Source organism: Belonocnema kinseyi, chromosome 2, assembly GCF_010883055.1.
Source record: "Belonocnema kinseyi isolate 2016_QV_RU_SX_M_011 chromosome 2, B_treatae_v1, whole genome shotgun sequence".
In the NCBI taxonomy this organism is placed as follows: Eukaryota; Metazoa; Arthropoda; class Insecta; order Hymenoptera; family Cynipidae; genus Belonocnema; species Belonocnema kinseyi.
In genome coordinates, this window is record NC_046658.1 from 79400444 (window position 1) to 79423432 (window position 22989).

The following is a 22989-nucleotide window of genomic DNA, read 5'->3' on the forward strand; positions in this document are numbered from 1 at the left end:
TCATTTATATATTCATAAAAAACAATCTACTTACTTTTTATCTGTCATATTTGCACCCTTGCACCTAAATTGAGGATCCGATTCTTTAGGAGTGATTCTCCCGCAAGTATTGGCACAATCATCGTAACCATTGATCACTCTGTAGATGTCTCCTTTCTTTGCAGCTGTGCTCATACAAAATCCCTGTTTTAAAATTAAAAAATGCGAATAGTTCAATGCATCAATGGATTACAAAGCTTGCATATTAATTTTATTAGTTTAATAGCAGTAAATGCACGTCTTGACCCTGGATTTTTATTTTAAATATTAAGATCTTTCTAAAGTTTTCAAACATTAATTAATAATCTTGAATAAAGAAAAGCGTTTATTATTGAATATTTTTAAATTAAAAGTGTTCAAATTGAACAAATTTAAATCAGAAGCTCTCACAATTGAAAATTTTTCGACTAAAATGTAAAAAACATGGAAAATTTCATTAGAAGGGAGTAGAAATTTTACAATTTTTAATTTAAAGCGTTCAAAATTGAAGAATTTTATTTTCAATAAAAAATCTCGAAATTGAATGATTTCAGATTTAAAATTTTTAATTAGGACATTTTTTAAATATTTAAAATTGAATAATTTCAGATTCAAATTTAAAAAAATAGATCGCTCAAAATTCAAAAGAAGTGAATTTGTATTGTTTCTAAATAAAAGCATTAAAAATTGAATAATTTTAAATTAAAAGTGTTTGAACTTATTTAGAATCTTATTTGGAATCGAAAAATCTCAAAATTGAACGATTTCAGATTAAAATATCGTAAATAGGATAATTTCTTAATGTTTTAAATTGAATAATTCCAGATTTGAATTTGAATTTAAAAAAATTTAATAAGAAGCTCTCCAAATTGAAAAAGGATAGATTCAAATTTTTTTTAATTCTTTGAAAGCGATTAGAAATTGTATGGTATTTAATTCAGGGCGTTAAAAATTGAACCACTTTATTTATTCATTTTTTGGTTGAAAAAGTAATAATTGAAAATTTTTGAATTTAAACAATTTTTAGATTGACGCTACTGGAATTCGGCAGCTTTACATTGAAAACTAAATTGAACAATTTTAAGTTAAAGGTTATGAAATCTTAAAATTTTAAATTTTTATGAAATAAAAAAATCATAATTTAATATTAAAATTGATCAGGAAAATTTTTCTAAGACAAAAAATTAATGCACTGTCATTTTCACCTTTCGAAGCGGAAATTTTTTAAATTATAAATCTTTAAAATTTAATTCTTAGAAAAACCGTTCAAAATGAAGTAATTTCAAATGAAAAACATCAGTGAAAAAATGTCTATATTTTAGTTACTAAGAATTTTAATATTAAAATTTTTTTATGCTCAAGCCCGTGAAAAAATCAATGAACTGAAAATTTAGACCTCAAATATTGTAATCATTCAAAATTGAGAAACTATTTAATTAACGAGGTATCAATTTAAACTGGTTCTTTTTTTATCTATTTTGATTTTAGTATGCATTCTTCAAATATTCTAATCAAATAATATTTTTTAATTTGTAATGAATCTTTTTTTAAATGTTCAACTAAAATCAGATAACTTTAAAATATTAAATTAAAAATTAAAAATGCAAAGAAAGAATACAAAATTAGATAGTTATGATTCAACTTTCTGAAATGGCACAATTTTTAGCTTTTTACTTCTATTTTTTTTAAGTTGAGTGAAACTTTCCATATTCTTGAACATTTTCAAGTAAAAAATGTCTACTGCGGAACGTTACAAATGAAACGAATCCGAATTTCATTTAAATCTGACAAAATGTTTAGTGAGCAAGAATGGTCAATTGTTTATTGTTCAATTTTTAAAGCCTTATTTAAAGTTATTATAGTAGTATATATGAGTACATAATATAGTAGTATATATGATTCCCATTTTGCACAATTTAAAGCCTTTCAATTCGAATTTTTTTGGTTTTTAATGTTGAGTTTGAAATGTTTAGTATTTACGGAGATTTTCAAAGAAAAAATAATTAAATGTTTAATTCATTATTCGAAATCGTCCTTATTTTTAAGGCTTAAATTTAAACTATTAAGACTTTCGTATGAAATTTTATAGTTTAGAAAGATTTAAATAAAAAAGTTACCTGACATTTTTAATACTTGAATTTAAAATTTTAACATCGTGAAAATTGAAATTGGAACCTTGAAAAATGAACAAATTTGTAACAAAATATTTTCGATTTTTAACTTTTGATGCAAAAAAACTTAAGTTTAAAGGTCTACAAAAATAAACTGTTTTAGAAGTGGGCGTTGAAAGTTAGAATTTTAAAGTAAAAGTATAGAATTTTTGAATATAATAAAATAAGAACCTTAATAGGTATCATAAATATATTTTGTTGACTATAAATTGAAAAAAAATCACTTTCATTTCCACTTTTCAAAATTCAAGAATTTTAAATACTATGAAACTTCGAAGTTCAATTGTTCGAAAAACTTTGCAATATAAATGGTTTATAAGTGACAACTTTCGAAATGAATGAATTAAAACTTGAAGTTTTAAAAATAAAACAATTTCAAACTTCGTTAAAAATTTAAGCATTCTTAAATTATGATCTTCAAACTAAGTTATTCAAAATAAATAAATTAAAAATTAAATACAAATGTAAAATATAAAAATATATAAAACATGCTATACTATGCTATCTATTTTTTTTAGTTTTCCTGTAGGATACCTTCTCCCAATACAGATATGATATTTTTACTTGTAATTATTATAATGGGATTAACAAGAATGGGTTAAGGTTGTAAATGAAGGAACTTACGAAAGCGCCTAGAAGAACAATCAAAAGAATCAGTGCCAATATGTCCGTACAAGATCGATCGGTTTTAAAAACTTGATTGATATCATCCGAACAAGTTTCTTCATCATCAGGAGACTGAAAAAAATTATTTGTCATGAACTTCGAATTTCAAGTTCATATGTCAGAAAATAAAAACTTTCTTAGAACTTTTGCTTGAAACTCTTCATTCATATAAAAAAGGAAAATAATTAAAAAATTTAAGAGACAGAATGAATCCTTAAAAGGGCAGTAATTATAAAGCTGGTGTTCCTACAAATATAAAGAAATCTGTGAAAAAAAGAATATTCAATAGAGACAAAAATAAATATGCGATCGATAGAATATTTTATGTCAATTTATTACTCAACACATGAAGAGATTTATGTTTCGAGCTTTTGATGTTACGATGTATAACTTTTATTTATTACTTGGAAATAAATTTTTTTAAATGTTATTTGCAGATTAAGTAACATATTTTTAAATATAAATAAACAAAGTTGAAGTATTCTACTCCTTTTTTAAAGGAAATTATCGAGTGCTACAAATTTTCTCGTAAAGCGATTATTTAAGATTTTGTTGGAAAAACACTCTATATCCATCCTAATTATTATTTCTGAATGACAAGTCCCTTCTTGCTTCTTGAATTTAAATTAGTATAGTAAAGAACGCCACAAATTGCAAAAAAGAAGTAAAAAATAATTTTTACAACAATTTAGGCGTTTCGCGGAGACCTCGGACGCACGCTACTATTGACACTTTTGTTTAACTATATTAATGCAAGTATTTTTTCACTTTGTCTTTAAAAATATTTTAAAACTTCTTCGCTGCTTGGTCAAAATAACATATCTCAATCATCTTCAAAATCGAAATTTTAAAATATTTAAAGTGATTTTATGGGTTTAATAGTTTTTAGAATTCGTAAAGAAATTTAAAAAGAATATTATAAACTACAAGACAAAAGGGTAGTTGCAAACAAATTTAACTTACAACTTACAACTTTAACTTAAAATGTAAAAGTAGGTACCCATTTTACCGATAAAACGAGTTTTTGTAAGTTCTCTATTTTTTTATTTTATTGTATAATCTGTACATTTCTAAATGTTTAGCGAAGAAACATTCTGGAAGATTAAAATCATCCTTTTAAGATCAAATTGAAGTCCAATCTCAAGCGGAAGTGTTGTCTAATCGCAAGGCCAACAAAGTTTGATTAGAAACAGTTATCCATTTTTGAGGAAATACAATGTGAAAGTTGACAATCTCTGGAAGCCTCAGCTGCAGGTTGCGATAAAAAATGCAGCCTTCATTTTAAATAGAAAAAAACTCAGTCCCGAGATACTGAGTTTTCTAATGCGGGTTAAACAGTTTTTATCGAAAAAACGTTAAGTCAATTCCATCTAAATCGTCAAAAAATGTTAAGGTTACAATTTCACAAGTTTTGAAAATCGGTTCGATACAAAAAAATTATTCTGTTCCGAGAAACTCAAAAGTGTGAAGGTATCGAACTGAGATATACGATTTTTCGTAAAGAAATATAAAAACAAAATCTTTGTTTTTTCAATAAAGGATAATAATTTCGAAATATATCGATACTGAAGGGAAGAAAATAAATTCTTACCACGATAAAATACTATACTAAAATTTTAATTAAAATTTAAATACAAAATTTGTTTTTAACAAGTGATTTTTGAAGGGTATCAAAAGATTTAAAAGATTTCTAGGAAATTTCAAAGAATTGGTAGACAGCTTTAGGTAGTAAATCAAATGAAGTTAAATTTTAAGGGACTTCTAGCGATTTCAAGGGATTTCATGAGGTTTTATGGGACGTTATAAGATTTCCACGATTCACATATTTTTAACAGAATTTCAAAAGATATTAAAGATTTTTAAAGTTTATACGGAACTTCACAAGATGAAAGGGATTTTAAAGATTGAAAAAGATTTTTAAGAATTTAAAATTCAACATTTAGGGATAAAAGCCTATTTTTAAATATTTCGAGGAATTTTCTGAGATTTGAAAGAGTTTCGTATAGTATTATAGAAAATCTCTAAGAAATTTCAAACGATTTCGTAAGATTTTAGAATATTTAAAATATTTCGACAATTTCAAGAAATTTGTTCAATGTTTGAGGGATTCATACCATTTAAAAATAAATCAAAATACTTCATTAGATTGTAGACAATTTCTATAGATTCCAATGGATTTAAAAGAATTGGAGAATTTTCTAGGGATTTCAGAGTATTTCAACAGAATGCAAGTGTTGTTAATATATTTCAGAGGATTTCAATCGATTTCAAAGATTTCAAGGGATTTTCAAGAGCTTTATTAGATTTTCTAGAATTATACAAGATTTCAGAGGATTTCATCGTTTTCGATGGGAGTTTGAAAGACGTTAAAGATTTGCAGATGTTTGTATTTTACTCGCTTTCTGTGGGATCAATAGGGATTTCAAAAGATTCGAGGGCTTTGATCAATTATTAGGAATTTTAAAACATTTTAGAAATTTTAGCGTATTTTAAAAAATTCCAAGGAATTTCATGAGATTTCACATAACTCCGTATTCTTATAGAAAATCTCTTTAAAAAATCAGAGGATTTCGTAGGAGCTGTTCATAATATTTAAATGGTTTGGAAGATTTCAAGGAATTTTACAATATTAAAGGGATTCGCAGGATTTAAAAACAAATTAAAAGATTCCATATGACTGTAACAAATTTCTAAACATTTCAAGGGATTTAAAGGAATTGGACAGCCATCGACGGATTGCAGAGTGTTGCAATAGAATTGAAGGTTTTAAACAAATAAATTTCAGTAAATCTGTATGGATTTTATAGATTTCAACGGAATTTTAGAATGCATAAAAGATTTAAAGAGATTTTTAGGGCTGTATCAGATTTCGTAGGATTTTACTGGATTAAAAAAATTTCCAAGAAATTTAAAAGGATTTCAAAACTTTAAGGGTATTTTCAAAGATTCCAAAATGGATTCTAAGGAATTTAATCAGATTTAAAACTTGTTTAGGGGTTTCAAAGAATTTCGTAGTATGCCAGGAAATTTCAAATAATTTTAATAAGGGATCCTAAAGGATTTCAGAGACTTGAAAGGAATTCGTCAAATGTCAGGCATTTATAGGGTTTCAATCCAGGCGGAAAAATTATACATAGCGAAAAAAAAATTTTTTTCAAGGGATTTAAAAAGATTGGCGAGATGTCCAGAAACCTCAAATCATCTCAACAGATTTCATTTTTTTAAAAGGATTTCGACGGATTCAAAAGCTTTCAGAGTATTTTAAACTACTCAAAAAGATTTAATTATATTTGACGTGAGATGTAAATTTTACACCAAATTGTAAAAATATTTAAAACCTTGATTTAATATTTTAAAAATTGCATGACACTATTTTTCAAAATTTATGCTACTATTCACACTATTTTGAACTTCTTAAATGAGTCCGAGGCCTGGGCTTAAGGTCATACATTTTTAAGGAAGAGAATTCTTTTAACACCGTAGGATTTGAAGGTGCATGACAACTTTCATATAGCAACTTAAAGATGAATAGCACAAGTGATAAAAAGTAAGCAACTTGTAATTTGGGTCTAATGTGCACTTATCACAAAAATTCAAAATAAAAGATCGTAACACATGAGTGAAAAGTAGACAGTGATTTGTTTAAATAAAAGTAAGGAAAATCTTTTTTCAAAAGTTGTAAAATGTAAATTGTAAAGTGTCGAAACGTGTTTACTAGAAAGCTCGAAACATTATCATCTCTTACCGAAGGTTCTACCTTGTCATCTCCACAACCGCAGCAACCCATCTTTTTGAGTTGCAGCTGAAGAAGTGACAGCCGCCCTCGGTTACTTCCCTTTTTCTGGTCCGTTTGATCCTCCTCAAAGCATGTAGGAGGTTTTGCTTCCTCGGGGGTGTCGGCACCTTCTGCAACCAACCACCATCAAGAGTCACATTGACTTCATTTTAAAACTAAACGCGAAATACAATTTTCCTGCCTCAACCTAACCGCTATCATTTGCTATCATTTAGTATCATTCATGTCTTCTGGATTATTGCTTATCACATAAACGTTGCTTATAACGTATAACGATCGATGCATCGAACAAACTGACATGCGAACCTAACATGACCCGTAACGCGTGGCAACGTTGTATTTTTGTGGTAGTTGAATAGAATATTCTCCGTGTCGTTGCGAGTACACCATACACACAATACTGATTACAGATAGATAGTACTTTAGTGTTTAACTTTCAATTGTGTGCCAGCAATCCAAGTTGGGCGCTCCTTCATATAAAAGTCAAGAAGTAAGTCTCAAAATGCTAGCAAGGATCGATAGGAGTAAGTCCACTAAAAATGATTAGTTAGCCCAACTATTTATTTAATAATATATAGTACTGCCATTTTATTACTTTATACTACTATTTTATTATGTGGTTCAACATTTCTATTACCCTCAGTGGCTATTAAATTAGTGCCAACAACTAAGACTATGGTCCCAACTTCCAAGTAATAAAATAGAAGAACAGTGAAATTCTTTAATAGCCCTCCCTTCTATAGCCCTTATGATCATTGACGCCGCGTCGCATGTAGGTGTAACAGGTGCTGCGCGGGGTGCGCGGGAACTGCGGCTGCCACTTAAGCGAGCAGTCAGGCATGAACGAACAAAAGCGGAGCGGGCTATAATGAGTTAGTTTTCACCCACCGTCAGCCCCGAAATCGACGCTATAGAAGAGTTTCACTGTACCATATCTTACAAACTAAGTAGATAGACCAAATTATCCATTTTTTCAGTGTACCAATAGGTCTAAAGAAGAATCCTTATCTAGAATAATCATTTATAATTTGGACCTTTTGTCCGTTTGTTTTAGGGCTGGTGTAAGTGGGGAATTACCCAGATAGAGGACCGTTTCGTAGAAAACGCTTTTGTTTGTTCACGCCTGAGGGACCGGCGCTCACCCCACGAAGCTCTTTTTACTCCTACTTGCGGTGTGGCGTCAATTCTCGGAAGGACTTTATCAGAGGGCCCTATATCTTGGGTTCATAATATTTAGTTTCTAAAATGTGGTACAGCTATCTTATTATTTAGGATAAGCATTTTCGCAGACTCTGGTTCTTATTCGATTTTTATGTAGAGGTTAGCACAAATAGAAAATTGATGTTTTTTAGTTTTTCTTGTTTCAATCTCGGATTCTATACTTTTTTCAAGAATCGAAGTTGCGAATCGTCTCCAAGTACAAAAAAAAACTACCAAGAATCCTTTTCTAGAATAATACTTTATTTTGGACCTTTTGCGGATTGTAAGCGCAATTTTCAAACATTTTGATTAAACATGGCAGCTGCCCAGGTATGTAATACAGCAGACAAATGTAAAATATCATTCTGTACAACTTTTTACTTAAGAATTTCATTATAAACAGTTCATTTATAAATACTTTATGGATATGGCGTACTATAATTCTGAGAAAAAATGAATTTTTTAAATCTCATATTACGTCATGTCCAAAATCAATTTTCCACATCAGTTAAAATATATTCATAATAGTATTGAAATTTGTACGAATATGTTCTTGATAATGCATTATTTTTTACGAATAAACTTCTTTGTACATTTGATAACGTTTTTGTAGAGTATATAATTCTTAAACTTTGAACCTCATTTTTTCAGTTTGACACTTGAAGGACATGGCGTACTATAACTTTAGGGCGATGAAATGGTAAAATTAAAAAAAAATTTAACATATCCAAAATCCACTCTTTCTATTTGGAATTGAAACTTGAAAATCTAATAGAAATTTTATTTGAATAATAAGTTACCATTTTATTTGATTAAAGAATGAATCAATTTAATTAATCTAATTAATTTTTGATGCAAATAATCCCAGCAATTAATTCCATTTTTAATATTTTGTAAATTAATAAACTACGTTCAATTAAATTATTGAGCGCACCTATCTTATTTTGTTATCGATTACAAAAGAAACTTGAAATCCAACCAAAACATCTGCGATGTAAAAGATCTGCCGAAACTTGGCGGGGTTGAATGTTTAATGTTTGAAATTTGTAAAATCCCCTAAAATCTTTTAAATAATTAGATGTCTAATAAAATGCCTTATATCCTGGGAAATTTTTTGAAAATTCTTAAAATCTTTGAAAATCCTACCAAATTTGTTAACATCGCTCGAAAGCGTTTTTGATTAAAATGGGGATTTTATATTTTCAAACAAATCGTCGCCATTTTGTTAATACTAACGTTTTTCAAATTTTATGACACTGCGAAAGATAACAGTAAAAACTTATCAATATCTAAATAAAAAATTGGAATATCTAATTTAGGTTCAAAATCAAATAGTTTAATTTCGTGGAAGTTCTTTTGTCAAATTAAAAAAATACGTGCCGTTCAATTTCCTCTGTAAATCAACACACTTTGTCGCTGAGAGATTAACTAACCTCAAACTATTGACAGATTTTCGTATTTGACAATGAAAAATAAAAATAAAAGAAACAGATCACTTATCCCTGAGTCTGGGTTTCAATAAATTTGTCATAACTTATCGTTTACAATAAAAAAATGTTAAAATTGCAAAAAAAAAGAATATTGAAGAAAAATATAATATAGATAAAGATATAACATTTTTTTGTTGAGCACAAGTATTTTTTCAAATTAAAAAAAAATTTAAATAACTGCTTGTTTAAAGTTTAGTCACGTCTTAAGAAATTTTCAGTGAAGAATTTCCACGCAAACATTTTTTTCTTTGACTATTTCAGTATTTACCACTACTTTCCCTCACTTACACTCACTTCCTTCACTTCTCCTCTCTAATTTTCTCTCACGTCCCCTACTTCTCGCTTCATTGCCCCAAACTTCTCCTACCCCATAATTTCCCCTAATTACGCGAACTTTCCTTCCCCTAATTTCCCCTACGTCACCTCCCCTCACTTCTTCTACTTCCCGACTATGATTTCCTCTCACTTCACCTACTTCTCCTCCACTAATTTGACCTTACTCCCTTACTTCCCCTTCTCTCACTTCTCCTACTCCCCCTTATTTCCCCATCCAAAATTCCCGCCATTTTCTCTAGTTTCGCTCCATGGAAAAAAGTACAACGAACAGACTCACGGACACCCGACCGAAATTATAAGGGTTTCTGCCCAGGGTTACGAAACCCTAAAATGAAACAAAATTTACTATAAATCAATGTGCGTCAAATTGATTAAAACTGCTTTTAGAATATGATTAAGTTTAACCTCTTTTTTCTTAACGGATGCAATTTCTAATCTTTTTGTCCTGATCACTGTCTAAAATCGTATAATGAGATGTTATTGTCATAATTATTAGAATATAATTAAGGCCTGCATACGACTTTTTGTTATGCATTTTTTTTAAATTCGATAATAGCGCATTTCTTCAATTTCTAATTCATATTTTCCAAACTTACAGAAGTTTTTGTACTTTGGTGAGTTTCATGTACCCACAAAGTTTTTCTAAGATATCTCATAAATTTATTAGAATATTCCACTGTGAGTGTTGAAAATCACTTATCTTACAGATAATAATAATTGTTTCCGGTAAAGATTTTTAAAATTTTCGCATTTCGTTTTACATACACTGTAGATTTTTTTTCTATTATAGGTATTCAGAATATTTTTCTACTTTTTACTAGTATCTAACGGCGCCTCACCGTAATTCTTGATCTTTAATTATATAAAACGTGTACAAATAAAAATTGATATTACAACAGTACTTTAAACGAAATAAGTGTTAATGGATGGTTTAAAGTAGTGCGATTGACACATTCATACATGTCCAAGCGAACAAAATATAGTTATTTTCAAAATTTTAAATCATTTCCCTTAAAATGAGTAAAAAATCTTCTGTCATACGTCTTGACTTCTACTAGTTCTAACTCTTTGAAACTTCGAAAGAATTTTCGAAAATAAACCTGAACAATAAGCAAAGCTATTATTTATTTTTAAAGTTAACGCATAGAGACACACTTCATTAAAATAAAAAGATCTACTATTATCTAATTGTAAGTTTGTACTATAATTTGATTAAAAATACTGTTTGATGAAGACCATAATAAAATAATAAAACAAAATTACTCCTGTACATGTTCAATAATTAACATTAGTGTTTTCGCAATATTCTTATTATCACATTATATTGATTAATGGACTCTCTTTTTTATTATTTAACTGCCTGGCTATAAAAATGCGTCCTTATCCAGGAATCACTTAGAAAATTATATGATCCACTTACATAAAACACATAATATGACAAGGCTTGTCCATATTTAGTAACACGTCTTCAAAGTAGCGAATATGTCAATGATATTTCGATAAGTTACTTTTTCACTGATGATAGTAATTTTTAATGCAACTTAAGACTGTACGCTCATTAGGTGATTATTAAGGATATTTTATACAGAATTTAATTTAAAAATTGTAATGATTAAATTAAGTTTATAAAATGAAGACACCAATGAGACAAATATCCATATTTATCGGGGTGGCCTAAAAACTTCAATTTCAAACTTACCTGCTTTGCCCTAATTTTTCACTCAACAATTTTTTATTTTGCCCTGACCAATCTCTTATTTTCCCTGACCATTAATGTTCAAATACCAAATTTCTAGTCTTGTAATATTTTCACATAAACTTTTTTATAAATGGAATAAAACAATACAATTTTTTATTACAATCTTCTAATTATTTATATCATGCACAATAAATTACTTTTCCTACCATAAAGGATGAATTTTCAGTCCAAAAGGACAAATTTTCGACAAGGCAGTTGAATCTTTAAAAAACAAAGAAAAATGTTCAACAAAATCATCACATTTTCAAGAAAATAGTTGGTATTTCAACTTATAAAGATATATATTCAACAAAATAGTTCAACTTTCAAACAAAAACGATGAAACTTTTTTAAACGTCAGTTGAAATTTTAACAAATAAGATGACTTTTTAATCCAAAAGGACGAATGTTCTCTACATCGCAAAATGTTCATCAAAAAAATTGAATTTTCAACCATAAAAGATAACCTTTTCACAAAGTACTTTAATTTTCAACAAAATAATTACATTTTTAACATATTACTTGAATTTTTAACCACCAAAGAATAATTTTAAATGTTACAGTCAAATTTTCACGCGAAAAAGATTAACCTTGAATCAAATCAAATAGTTGAATTTTTAACCTACAAAAATAATTCACAACAAATGTAATAGTTGATATTTGAACCAAATAATATAACATTTCTACTAAAAGACATGAATTTTTCAAACAACAAGAAGAATTTTCAGGAACAAAAAAATAAATTTTTAACAAACTAGTTTAACTTTTACCCTAGTAGTTGAATTTTGAATGAACGAGAATTATTTTCAACAAAAAAGTTAAACCTACAACGAAAGAAAGAAATTTTCAAATAAAATGGGGAATATTTAATCAAAATAATGAATTTTTAACAAAGTAGTTCTACTTTCTACCAAGTTGTTGAATTTTCCACTAAAAATATGAATTTTCCACTAAGAAGATTAATTTTTTACAAAAGAAATTTTTAACTAAACAAATAATTTTTCCACTAAACTTAAGAATCTGCAACAAAAAATGATTTTTGGAACAAAGTGGTTCATATTTCAACCAAGTGGTTAAATTTTGATTGAAAAATAAGAATTTTCAACAGAACATTTGAGTTTTTAAACAATTAACAAATTTTTAAGTAAAAATATAGCCGTCTAGAGAAAGAAAGTACAAAATAATAAATATAAATAGCTTATGGAAATAAACACAAGATAAATAAATTACTGACAAGAATTAAAATTTAATATCCTTGACAGTTTCCCTAAAGCCTCGCTTTAATGGATCCAGATATACCGGATTAGGTGGTACAAGGGGCGAGAGAGTGCCGATCGCAAAATCGGCGGAGTTACGCAGTTCACGGTTCGGCACTATAAGAAGCTACAAGCAAGAAGGAGAAGAACGTTTTGGAGAATCCCGATTTACCGTAAAAGCCATTGAGGGTACCCCTGAAACGCCCAGAAAAGTGGGACTCAGTGTAGATAAAGTACCTCTTATAGAAATTCCCTGACTTTAACAAGAGTTTTTTCGAAAATCCCTGACTTTTGCCTGATTTATTTTAGTTATATAAAAAAATGGTTGTATTAAGGGGTGTGTTCACTGTTATAGTATTACAAATAAAATTATTCTGCTTTTATAACATTTTCTTTATGCGTAGAAATTACTATAGTAATGAAAGGTAGTGCTCTTTAATCATTTCAGAGGTATTAAAACTGGGTTGGGTAATAGGGTGGGCCGAAAAAAACTCAAAATGATTAGTTTAATTGGCAATAGCAACGCAAACTTTCTGTCTGGCGTAACGGATAAATTCAAAATAATAATTCTCACTAATGGACAAGTCGATGGCAAATTTTCAAATTTGGAGTTAACAAATTTTTTGTATGGAAACTTGTACCTAAAGTTGCAAACAAAAATGTTTTTCGTTTTTTTTTCTAAATATTTTGATGCTTTTTTTCAATGAACTGAAGAAACACGCACATATTTTGTAAGTTTTAAACAATTTTTTTTCTTTTTTTACTGATTATGAAACATAAGCATATTTTAACAAACAAAAAAACAAATACAATTTTCGATGGTGATAGGGCGGTTTTTATTTAATCAAAAAATGGTTGGAATGTAAAAACGAAGACTTTAAATACTAAATAATTGATTATTCACGTTAATTATGAACTAACTTAATTAACTAATTACATTTTTCATCCAATATAAATGTAATTAATTAACTACTTTTAACCAGTAATTAATTAATTACTATCATTATCAATAAATTTAATTAATTATTAATTATCACGGCTCAGACGAAAAGGTTGCGCAAAAACAACTCAGGTTTCTTTAGGTTATTGAAAAGAGCGTAAAAGAATAAAAAAATGATAGACATTTTTTTGTAACTTTAGGTACAATTTAATAAAAGTGTATTTTTCGCAATTTTTTGAAATAATATATTTTAGCGAAAAAACTTTCTTACTATTTTCCAACTGAGGTTATTCATTCAAATATTTTGAACAAGAAAATATTTTAAAAACTTATTTTTATACACAAAAATGTAACTTTAAAATTAGAACAGTTTCAATCGACTTGCCCAATAGTGAGAAATTATATAATTTTTTATTTGTTTGAAACGCCACAAGAAACTTTTCAGTGTTATTCTGATAAATCTAATTCAATTTGAATTTTGATGGCACACCATATTGTGCAAAACCTTCATTTTGCAATAAAGAGCAAAAATATTCACAAATACAAAGAATTCTTGGCTCACATATTTCCAATTCTCGTGTATACTATAACATTTTATCATTTAGGTCAATAGGCTCTGTGGGAGCAATAAAACGATTTTAAAAACTGGCCATCAAATACGATAGGGATTTCTGGAAAGTGGTAATCGAACTCTTCGATCCTACTGCTCTACAGACGTGTGTATTCTTTTTAAAAAATGCAGGACAAATCAATACTTCAAAAAAAAGTGTTATCACTTTTTAAACCATGATTGTTTCTTTCATTGAATAGTTAATTAATCGAGGTTTATACAATAATAAAAAAAATATACAGGTTGGACACGCTGGGGTTTACCAAAAAGTGTGCAACTCGGCATACACGCTCATAATAATAATAGCATTGGTGTGTAAGCCAGGTTGCATACTTTTTTGTAAGCCCCAGCGTTTCCATTCTGTATTAAATAAATACAAATTATATATAATATTTCCGTCTATATATAATTTTTCCGCCTGAGTATTTATCAACCAAGAAAAGCTAATATACACTTTTTATTTTTGTTTTCACTTGAATGAGAACTGAATGCAACTAACTCGTAAAAATTATTCTGTTTTGGTTTAAAATTAACTTTTTTGTTGAAAATTCACATTTTCGGATTAAAAATTCGAATGCTTTGTTAAAAATTAATTAATCTGGTTGAAAAAATTACCATTTTGTTGAACATTTTTTCTTTGAAAATTTAACTAATTCGCTGAACATTCATCTAGTTTCTTAAAACTCGTACTTTTCAGAGAGAATTGAACGTCTTAGTTTAAAATTCAATTATTTGCTTAGAAATGTGTGCATTTTGTTGAAAATTCGCTTGTTTTGGAAGAAAATTAATCTTTTTGGTTAAAAACGTATCCTTTTTGGTTACAAATTCCACTATTTTAGTAGAAAAAAAACTTCTCTTTTTATTAAAGTTCAAATATTCGGTTGCAAATGCAAATATTTGACTGAAAATTGATTTTTATTTTTAAAGGTTAACTAATTGATTTAAAATTTACCTGTATTTGATGAAAACTATTTTTGTTCAAAATTCACAATTTTAGATTGATAAGATTGCTAATTCAACTGTCTTCTTAAACACTCTTCTTTTGGATTAAAAATTAAGCTCCTCACTTTTTATTAAAATTAAAACTATTTGGTTGTAATTAAAATGCTAGGTTAACAATTAATTATTATTTTGAAATTTGAACTATTTGATTAAAAATTTATATTTTTTGATTCAAAACAATCTTTTTTTGCAGAATATTCACCTTTTCACATTGATAATTCATATATCTTCTACTAAATTTGTCATTTTTGTTTGGAAATTCAACTATTTTGTTGAAAATGCATCTATTTGTGGTTGGATATTAACCTCGTTTGATTAAAAATTCGACCATTTTATTGAAAATTCATCTTTGTTGGTTAAAAATTTAATTATTTAGTTAAAATGTAATCTCTTTTGGTCGAAAATTCCATTTCTTCGTTGGACATTCGCCTTTTTAGTTACAAAATTCGTCCTTTTGGATAAAAAATTGATCTTATCTAGAAAAACTGTCTTATAAAAAATCGTATTTTTGTCGTTCGGAATTGAAATATTTGGTTAAGAATTCATTTTGCTTTTTGAAAGTTCGCCTCTTTTTATTGAAAGTTTAACTATTTCTTTTTAAATGCAACTGTTTGTTTGAAAATTGATTTTTTAAATATTGAACTAATTGCTTATAAATCTATCTATATTGGTTGAAAATAACATTTTTTTAAAATTAAAAATACAAATGTTTACTATAATATTTATCTTTTAACTAGAAAACTCAACTCTTTGATTAAAAGTTCGTATTTGGGTAGACAATTTATCTCTTTTGTTTAAAAATTCAACAGTTTGAACTTTTTATTTTAATCAACAAGAAAAATTTTGCGAACCATGATTTTATATAATTTATCTGACAATTCAATTAGCCTTTCAGGAAACATTTGTTTAACACCGTTTTTGATTATTTCAATCACATCAGCAACAATCAGGAAGTTTGAAACTTAATCGTTCGTATAATTTGTTATCAAGTTTGTGATCTTAATTAACAGACTCTTCCTACATGAATATATTCCTTTGTGGAGAATTGCACGCTAATCAAAATTACGGTAATATAATTTAATTGGTGATGCCAGAGGAAAACTGATATATTAGAAACTCATTTGAGGCACCGACAAGGACAATCAAAATATTGAAAAAGTAAAATTTTACAAAACCAAAAAAACGTTTTGTGTGATAGGAATCAAAAAAGACAATTTTAAACAAATGAGAGAAGCAAATGACCCTTGCAAGCTTCTCTACTTTTTGAATTAATGGAGACATTAATTCTTTTATACAGTCGAATTTTCAAAATTCCCTGATATTTCCTTGGCCAAATTTTGATTTCCCCTGACAATTAATGTTTAAAAAAATGGAATTTTTATATTGTAATGTTTTTAACGTAGGCTTTTATAAACAGAATGAAAAAATTCCAGATAAAAATTAAAAAAGTTTAACTTATTTAATGGAAACAACAAATATTTTCTTATCCTAAAAGATGAATTTTCAATCTAAAAGGACTTAGTGTCCGCAAAAAAGATGAAGCTTCGACTAAAAAGGATGCCTTTCTGAAAAAAAAAACATTTTCAATAAAAGAATTACATTTTTAACAAAATAGTTAAATTTTTAACTAAATTTTTAACCTAAAAAGATAAATTTTCAAACAATAAGTAATGAACTTCAACCAAAGTCCGTCGAATTTATGACCAAATAGTTGCATTTTCAACCTAAAGAGTTTACTGTATTAGAAACTAATTCACTTCATTTTTCAAACAAATACATGCATTTTCAACTAAAGTGATCAGTTTTCTAATCAAAAAATGATTTTTGAACAAACACTTGATCAACTAAAATGATTTATTTTCCAACCAAAAAATGATTTTTTTAACCAAATAGGTGATTTTTAGCAATTAAACAAAATGCTTCCAAATTGTTATACTTTTAAACCAAAAGAAAATTTTTTTGTAAAATAGGTGAATTTTCAACAACCCAAACATATAAATTTTCAACAAAAAAGTTCATTTTCAATAAAACCTTTGCATTTTCAACAAAAAAAAAAGAATTTCAAACCAAGAAAATTAAAATTTGTAATTCCAACAAAAAATGGAAAAAGTAACATTGTAAGTGACAAAAAATTAATTTAGAAACAACGAAGAGAAATGAATTTAGAACGTAATAGTTCAATTTCCAACCAAACAGATGAATTTTCAAAAAAACAAAATTTCAATAAAGGAGTAATCTTATATCCAAGGACTTGAATTTTCAATTGAAAAAGTTTAATTTTCAAATAAAATAGTTCGTCTTTGACCCAAAGAGATGAAAAAAGAACAATTTTTTCAGAACAAAAAGAACAAAGTGATTCAGGCCTAAACCATGTAGTTTAATTTTTCATAAAAAATATGGCTGTTTAACAAGTAATGTAATTTATAGTTTCAACAAAATAGTAGTATTCTCCTCCAATGAAAAATAATTTTCGACCGAACAGTGGCGTTTTTATTTAAAAAATGCATTTTCTAGTATAACAGACGAATTTTTTAATTAAAAAGAAGAATTTTTAACTAACACCGATTTACGTTGATTACTTAATACCAAAATATGAATTTTCAACAAAAAGTTCATTTTCCATCAAAATGTGTTGAATCAAAAGTCAAAACTGTCAAATTTTCAACCAAGCAATATCATTTGTTAACTAAAATCATAATCAATTCCTTTCTTTTTCCCTGACCAATAAAATTTCCATGCTTTTCCCTGAACTACAGTCACTCTAATTTCAATATTTCATATTATTTATCCCTGTACTGATTTTCCTGTAATAATTTATATAATATTTTTTTACGCAAGGGATCATTAATTTATATTGAGAATTTGATAAATGTATGAATAATATCGATTTCTTCGATTATGTGGACTGCACTTGTCTTCAAAGCGAATAGAAAGTGAATCATCTCTAACATACTTTCCATTATAAAACCTTGAACAGTACAAAATTAGCTCTGTGCTGGGTTTTACCCAATTGCACGTCATACTCATAAATATTTTAGGACTCTTTGTCATTATATTTTCTTTTGCTATAAAAATTGGCAATTCTGCGAATGTATCGCTGTTGTTTCAAGTTGTGAAGTTTTTAAATTTAAGTTTTTGTAATTAACTAACCAAGAAAAACGTGTAAATTTTTAGTTAATATATATAACTAGAAACTTTCTTCGCGTTAAGGAGTTACTCGAAAAAGATATAATTTTCAGGGCTAAGCTAAGGCAATGCAAAAATCTTGCACTTTTCTGTTATCACAAGTCAGTTTAAATGGTACGAAGATTAAACATCTCGTACCAACCTTAAGGAATATCAGAGATAAAAAAATGTCAAAAAGTTAACCTGTTATGATTTTCATGAAATAATTATAGTGTCAACTTTGATGTACTTGATGTAACTGATTTTAATTATAATTATACTAATTATAAATTATAATCATTCAGAATTTTATATTCTGTCATACCCAGGAGCAATACTAGAAACGACTATGTATTGATGGATTGAGGTGTCAAAATCGTCTTCATACCGGGTGTAATAAAAATGTGTTATATAGCTAATTAGCTAATTTCGTGCTATTTTTTGTTATTCTTATTGCCTAAATGGAAAAATTCTGTTTAAAGATATCGAAGAAAGAACGCTAGGGAAGATGATAAAACCCTTTCTCTAATCATTGACCGTCAATCATATTACTCTTTTTGTAAGCAATATTTTAATTCCCCGAATAATCAGTATTGAAAATTATATAATTCACGACAAAAAGTAAAATGATTTATAATTAAACTGAAATTATTTCTTTAGAATTAGAGAATTTAAATTTATATTAAAATTTCTATCAGAAAGTATAATTTTTTATCTTAAAATATGGGATGTTACTTACCAGACGTAGCCATCGATTTGACAAATTGATGCCTTGATATCACAATATAAATGAGTTTTTATTACTGTTTATCCTCCACTAAAATTACATACCGCACACATCAAACCACATTATCTGTATGATACAATAATTGTATTAATACTTTAATACTCATTTATAAGTTTAATTATGAGATTATTCTGTCGAAGGAAATTGAGATTAGCTCAAACTTTTTTATTATTAATTATTTATTTAATTAACTGTATCTCATTTTTAATTTTCGTTTTTCTGTTTTAAAGACATACCCGAAACGCTCATAAATCACAACCTTGAATCTTCAAAACAGGAGCAGAATTGACTTATTTAAAGATTAATTCTCATTTTAATCAGACGCATAACATCTGATCTGAAAATGCGCTCATCAATTTGCCACAATATTTTTACAAAAAAAGCACCCTTGTTTCCTTGACAGTACAATTTGTTCATACATTTACCACCATTAATGACAGAGGTGAGTTTTCTTTGCGTGACTAGTTTATACTACGCCCTATGAAATGTAACAACTGCACTTTCGTGAAAAATACCACAATACTCAGAAGAATACACCAAACATGAGAATTAGGTCACGAACTTGATTTTCTCATATTGTATAATTTTAAACTATATCACTGTTATTTTGATACGATAGTAACATTCCGGTTGGGGTTTCGCGTCCGACTACACACCACTGGAGGAAAAAGGAATGGCAAAAAGTAAAGTGTGTGAGGCCGCTTGCGTGGCTAGAATAAATTTCGTTCAGGTTTCACAATGAAGTTCTGGTCCCCAGGTAGAAGAAACGAACACACCTGCCCCCAAGCAACCCCGTGACTTTCCTGTTCACCGAATAAAGTAAATCTCCCCCTAGGATCCCACTACGGTGGGCGGAAAAACTCAAAATGATTAGATTTATTGATAATTGCACTGGAAAATTTTTTGTGGCATTACGAACAAATTATAAACGAAACTTAAAAAAATTACCATTATTGGGTCAATCGCTGGAAAATACTCCATTTTTTTTGGATAAAGTTTGTGGAAATGAATAATCTTGACGAAAGAAGGTAAAAAAAATTATGTTCAAGCATTCTATTTCAATCAAAAATAAAATAAAAAATAAAATTTTGTTAATTTGTACTTAAAGTTCCCAGAAAAAATGTTTTTCGTTTTTTATTTGTTGTTGTTCTTTTTAATAAACTAAGTAATCACATATTTTTAAGGTACAAAACAAATTTTTTTTTAATGGAACCTGAAACATGGGACATATTTACACAAGATCTATAAAAATCCGTTTATCTTATTGTAAATATTATAATATAATTAAAATAATCATTTTAAAATTAAAATATTGTACTGAATTCTATAGCACTTTACTTACACGTGTGACTAAGCAACCTTGAATTTGTGATAAACATTTTTCGGTATTTGCGACGGGTTTATTCGCTCTTTTTTCACTTCCGAGAAAATGAATATTAAATTACAATTTCTTTAGCAATTATATACTCAGAATAAATGATTAAAGAAAATATTTTAAGAAATCAAAGTTGGTAACCAAATTCGGCAGTAATTTAAAACATCAATTAAAAAATCGTTCAACATAGAATTAACATCTAATTTCTCAGAAGCATACAAAAACTTAATAATCAAAATTAGATTTCCAAACTACCATCTTTCCGGCTCATTAGAGGCGAAATAATGTATCGTCGGTCTAAAGTTATACTACAGCATGTCCCATGAAATTCAAACTTTAACCATATTATACTCTATTAAAATGCCGTTAAATGACAAAATAAGTTTACAGTCAAAAATAATGTGTGATCAAGAATATATTAATACCAACTTTAATATGATTATAAATGTGTTTTAGCTGATGTAGAAAATTGTTTGCGGATATGGCGTAATTATGAGATTTGAAACATTAATCTCTTTCCTGAATTATAATACTTTATGTCCCTGCAATATTTTTAGTTGAACTATTTATAATGAAAATTGTGAGTAAAAAGTTCAACAGAATGCTATTTTACATTATTCTATTGTATGGCATACCTTAAATTAAATGAGTTATTCCCAAATTATTAACGGTTGAAAAATATTCTGGTGGTTACTTCTAAGAATAAATTGATTCTAAAATGTTTACTTTTTAAATTTAAGTTAGGTTAACCACGTAATATCTGCACTACGAAAGTGGAATTTTTTTCACTTATAACAATGCAAAAAAGGACATGGAGTAATATAATCCTAATTTTAAATCAACGTCACTATTTTAATTATTTATTGCAACAGCTTATTGAGTAAGTTTCAGGGGGCAATTAATTTATAAATAAAGTTTAATACTTGCAAAGCCCACAAATAATAATGGTTTCAATTTTATAAAAGGCGAACATGGCGTAAGTAACATGGCGTCACTCTAGGGTGGCAATATGAAAAATGAAAAAAGACGGCGAAAAGGAAAAAAGTTAATCAAAACCATCTTTCTTTCTTCTCTATCTTGTATACTACTCAAAACCAAAATGTTTTGAATCCAATTTAGAATTCCACATCAAGGGTTATTTGTAGAAAAACTACAAGTATAAATGATAGAAACTTTTTAAAAATAAATTCATATAATACCTGAATCGAAATCACAATTTAAATATAAGACAGAAGTCCACTTCCGAAATGACGTGTTGCTGATATAAGCCCAAAGAATTTGATTAGAAGCAGTCATCCATTTTCGAGGATATTAATGTGTCAGCTGACAATGTCAAGAGTGAACCTGGCCACAAAATGGAACAGATAGGTTACGGATTGCGATACAAATTAAATCTTCAGTTTAAATAAAAAATGTAAACCTACTCCCGAGGCATACGTTTTTGAACAAGAATGAAAAAGTAATGATCAAATAAATTAAATCAATTCCAAGTAAATCGTTCAAAAATTTGAGATTACAATTTCACAGGTTACGAAGAGCAGTTTTCGGAAGCGATTGAAAATTGAATTTTTAAATTTTCAGAAGCATAAAAACTTTCTCTTGGCATATGGGAAACTAAATAGGAATGGCAAATGTTTGATAAAAACAAAGCATTCTATTCTGAAAAAATAACAATTTAATCTGACGATATCGCACTAAGATAAGACAATTTTTCGGTAAACAGGACTATAAAAGGAAAAAATGTATGTTTTCAATAAACGATAATAATTTCAGGACATAAGCATCATGAAAATACAATTATTACTACGCTAAAGTACTATGCTAAAATGTTAACTGCTATTTAAATAATTTTTATTATTATTATATTAAAAAATAAGAATTCGAAAAATCTTTTTATCACAATGTGTATTATATATTTTAATAATTTTCGATGCAATAATAATAATAATAATAATAATTTGAAAGGTTTTGATTTAAAATTTTATTTTTTCGTTAATAATTATATTTCTTTCAAACTTGCATAATAAAGACAAAAATTCATAACCGATTTGAAAGTTTAAAGACTGAATTTATTCATCTCCGAGATTAATTTTAGGGAGAATATTTTTAAGAGAAATATTGTTTTGCTCTAGAATAAATATTTCGCAGGTTAAAAAAGATATACTTTTCATCAAAATAAATATTTTCAGATCAACTTAACTGCTATAGTGCAAAATTTATATACCAAAAATGAAAATAACGCTGATTTTTACAATAGAATTAAAGATCTTGAAAAGCTACAACTATTTTACATCTATCATTCTTCTCTATTGTGAATAGTTTTAAAAAAATCCTTTTTAATTTTATAACATTTTTAACTTTCGGTTTTTTGTGTATTTTTCGTAAATAATGTTTAGAAAAAAATCCAGATAAGAATAAACAAAATTTTTTTATATAAAT

The 22989-nt window shown here is 27.5% G+C and overlaps 1 protein-coding gene across 5 annotated transcripts in view; it reads right to left on the minus strand.

Annotated features, from left to right (window-relative positions):
- LOC117167071 (choline transporter-like protein 1) overlaps window positions 1-22989 on the minus strand; it is a 72400-nt gene that overhangs the window by 22226 nt on the left and 27185 nt on the right. The window contains exons 1-5 of one of the 5 annotated variants that reach the window (XM_033351674.1): window positions 19601-19795; window positions 19128-19241; window positions 6601-6761; window positions 2814-2927; window positions 35-183 (exon numbers count right to left, since the gene is read on the minus strand). In XM_033351674.1, coding sequence (XP_033207565.1) covers window positions 35-183; window positions 2814-2927; window positions 6601-6761; window positions 19128-19140 — 437 coding nt within the window. In that variant the 5' untranslated portion in view covers window positions 19141-19241; window positions 19601-19795. Of the gene's footprint in view, window positions 1-34; window positions 184-2813; window positions 2928-6600; window positions 6762-19127; window positions 19303-19600; window positions 19796-21749; window positions 21895-22989 lie in introns of those variants that run through there. The other 4 variants (XM_033351670.1, XM_033351671.1, XM_033351673.1 and 1 more) reach the window with 4 other exon arrangements.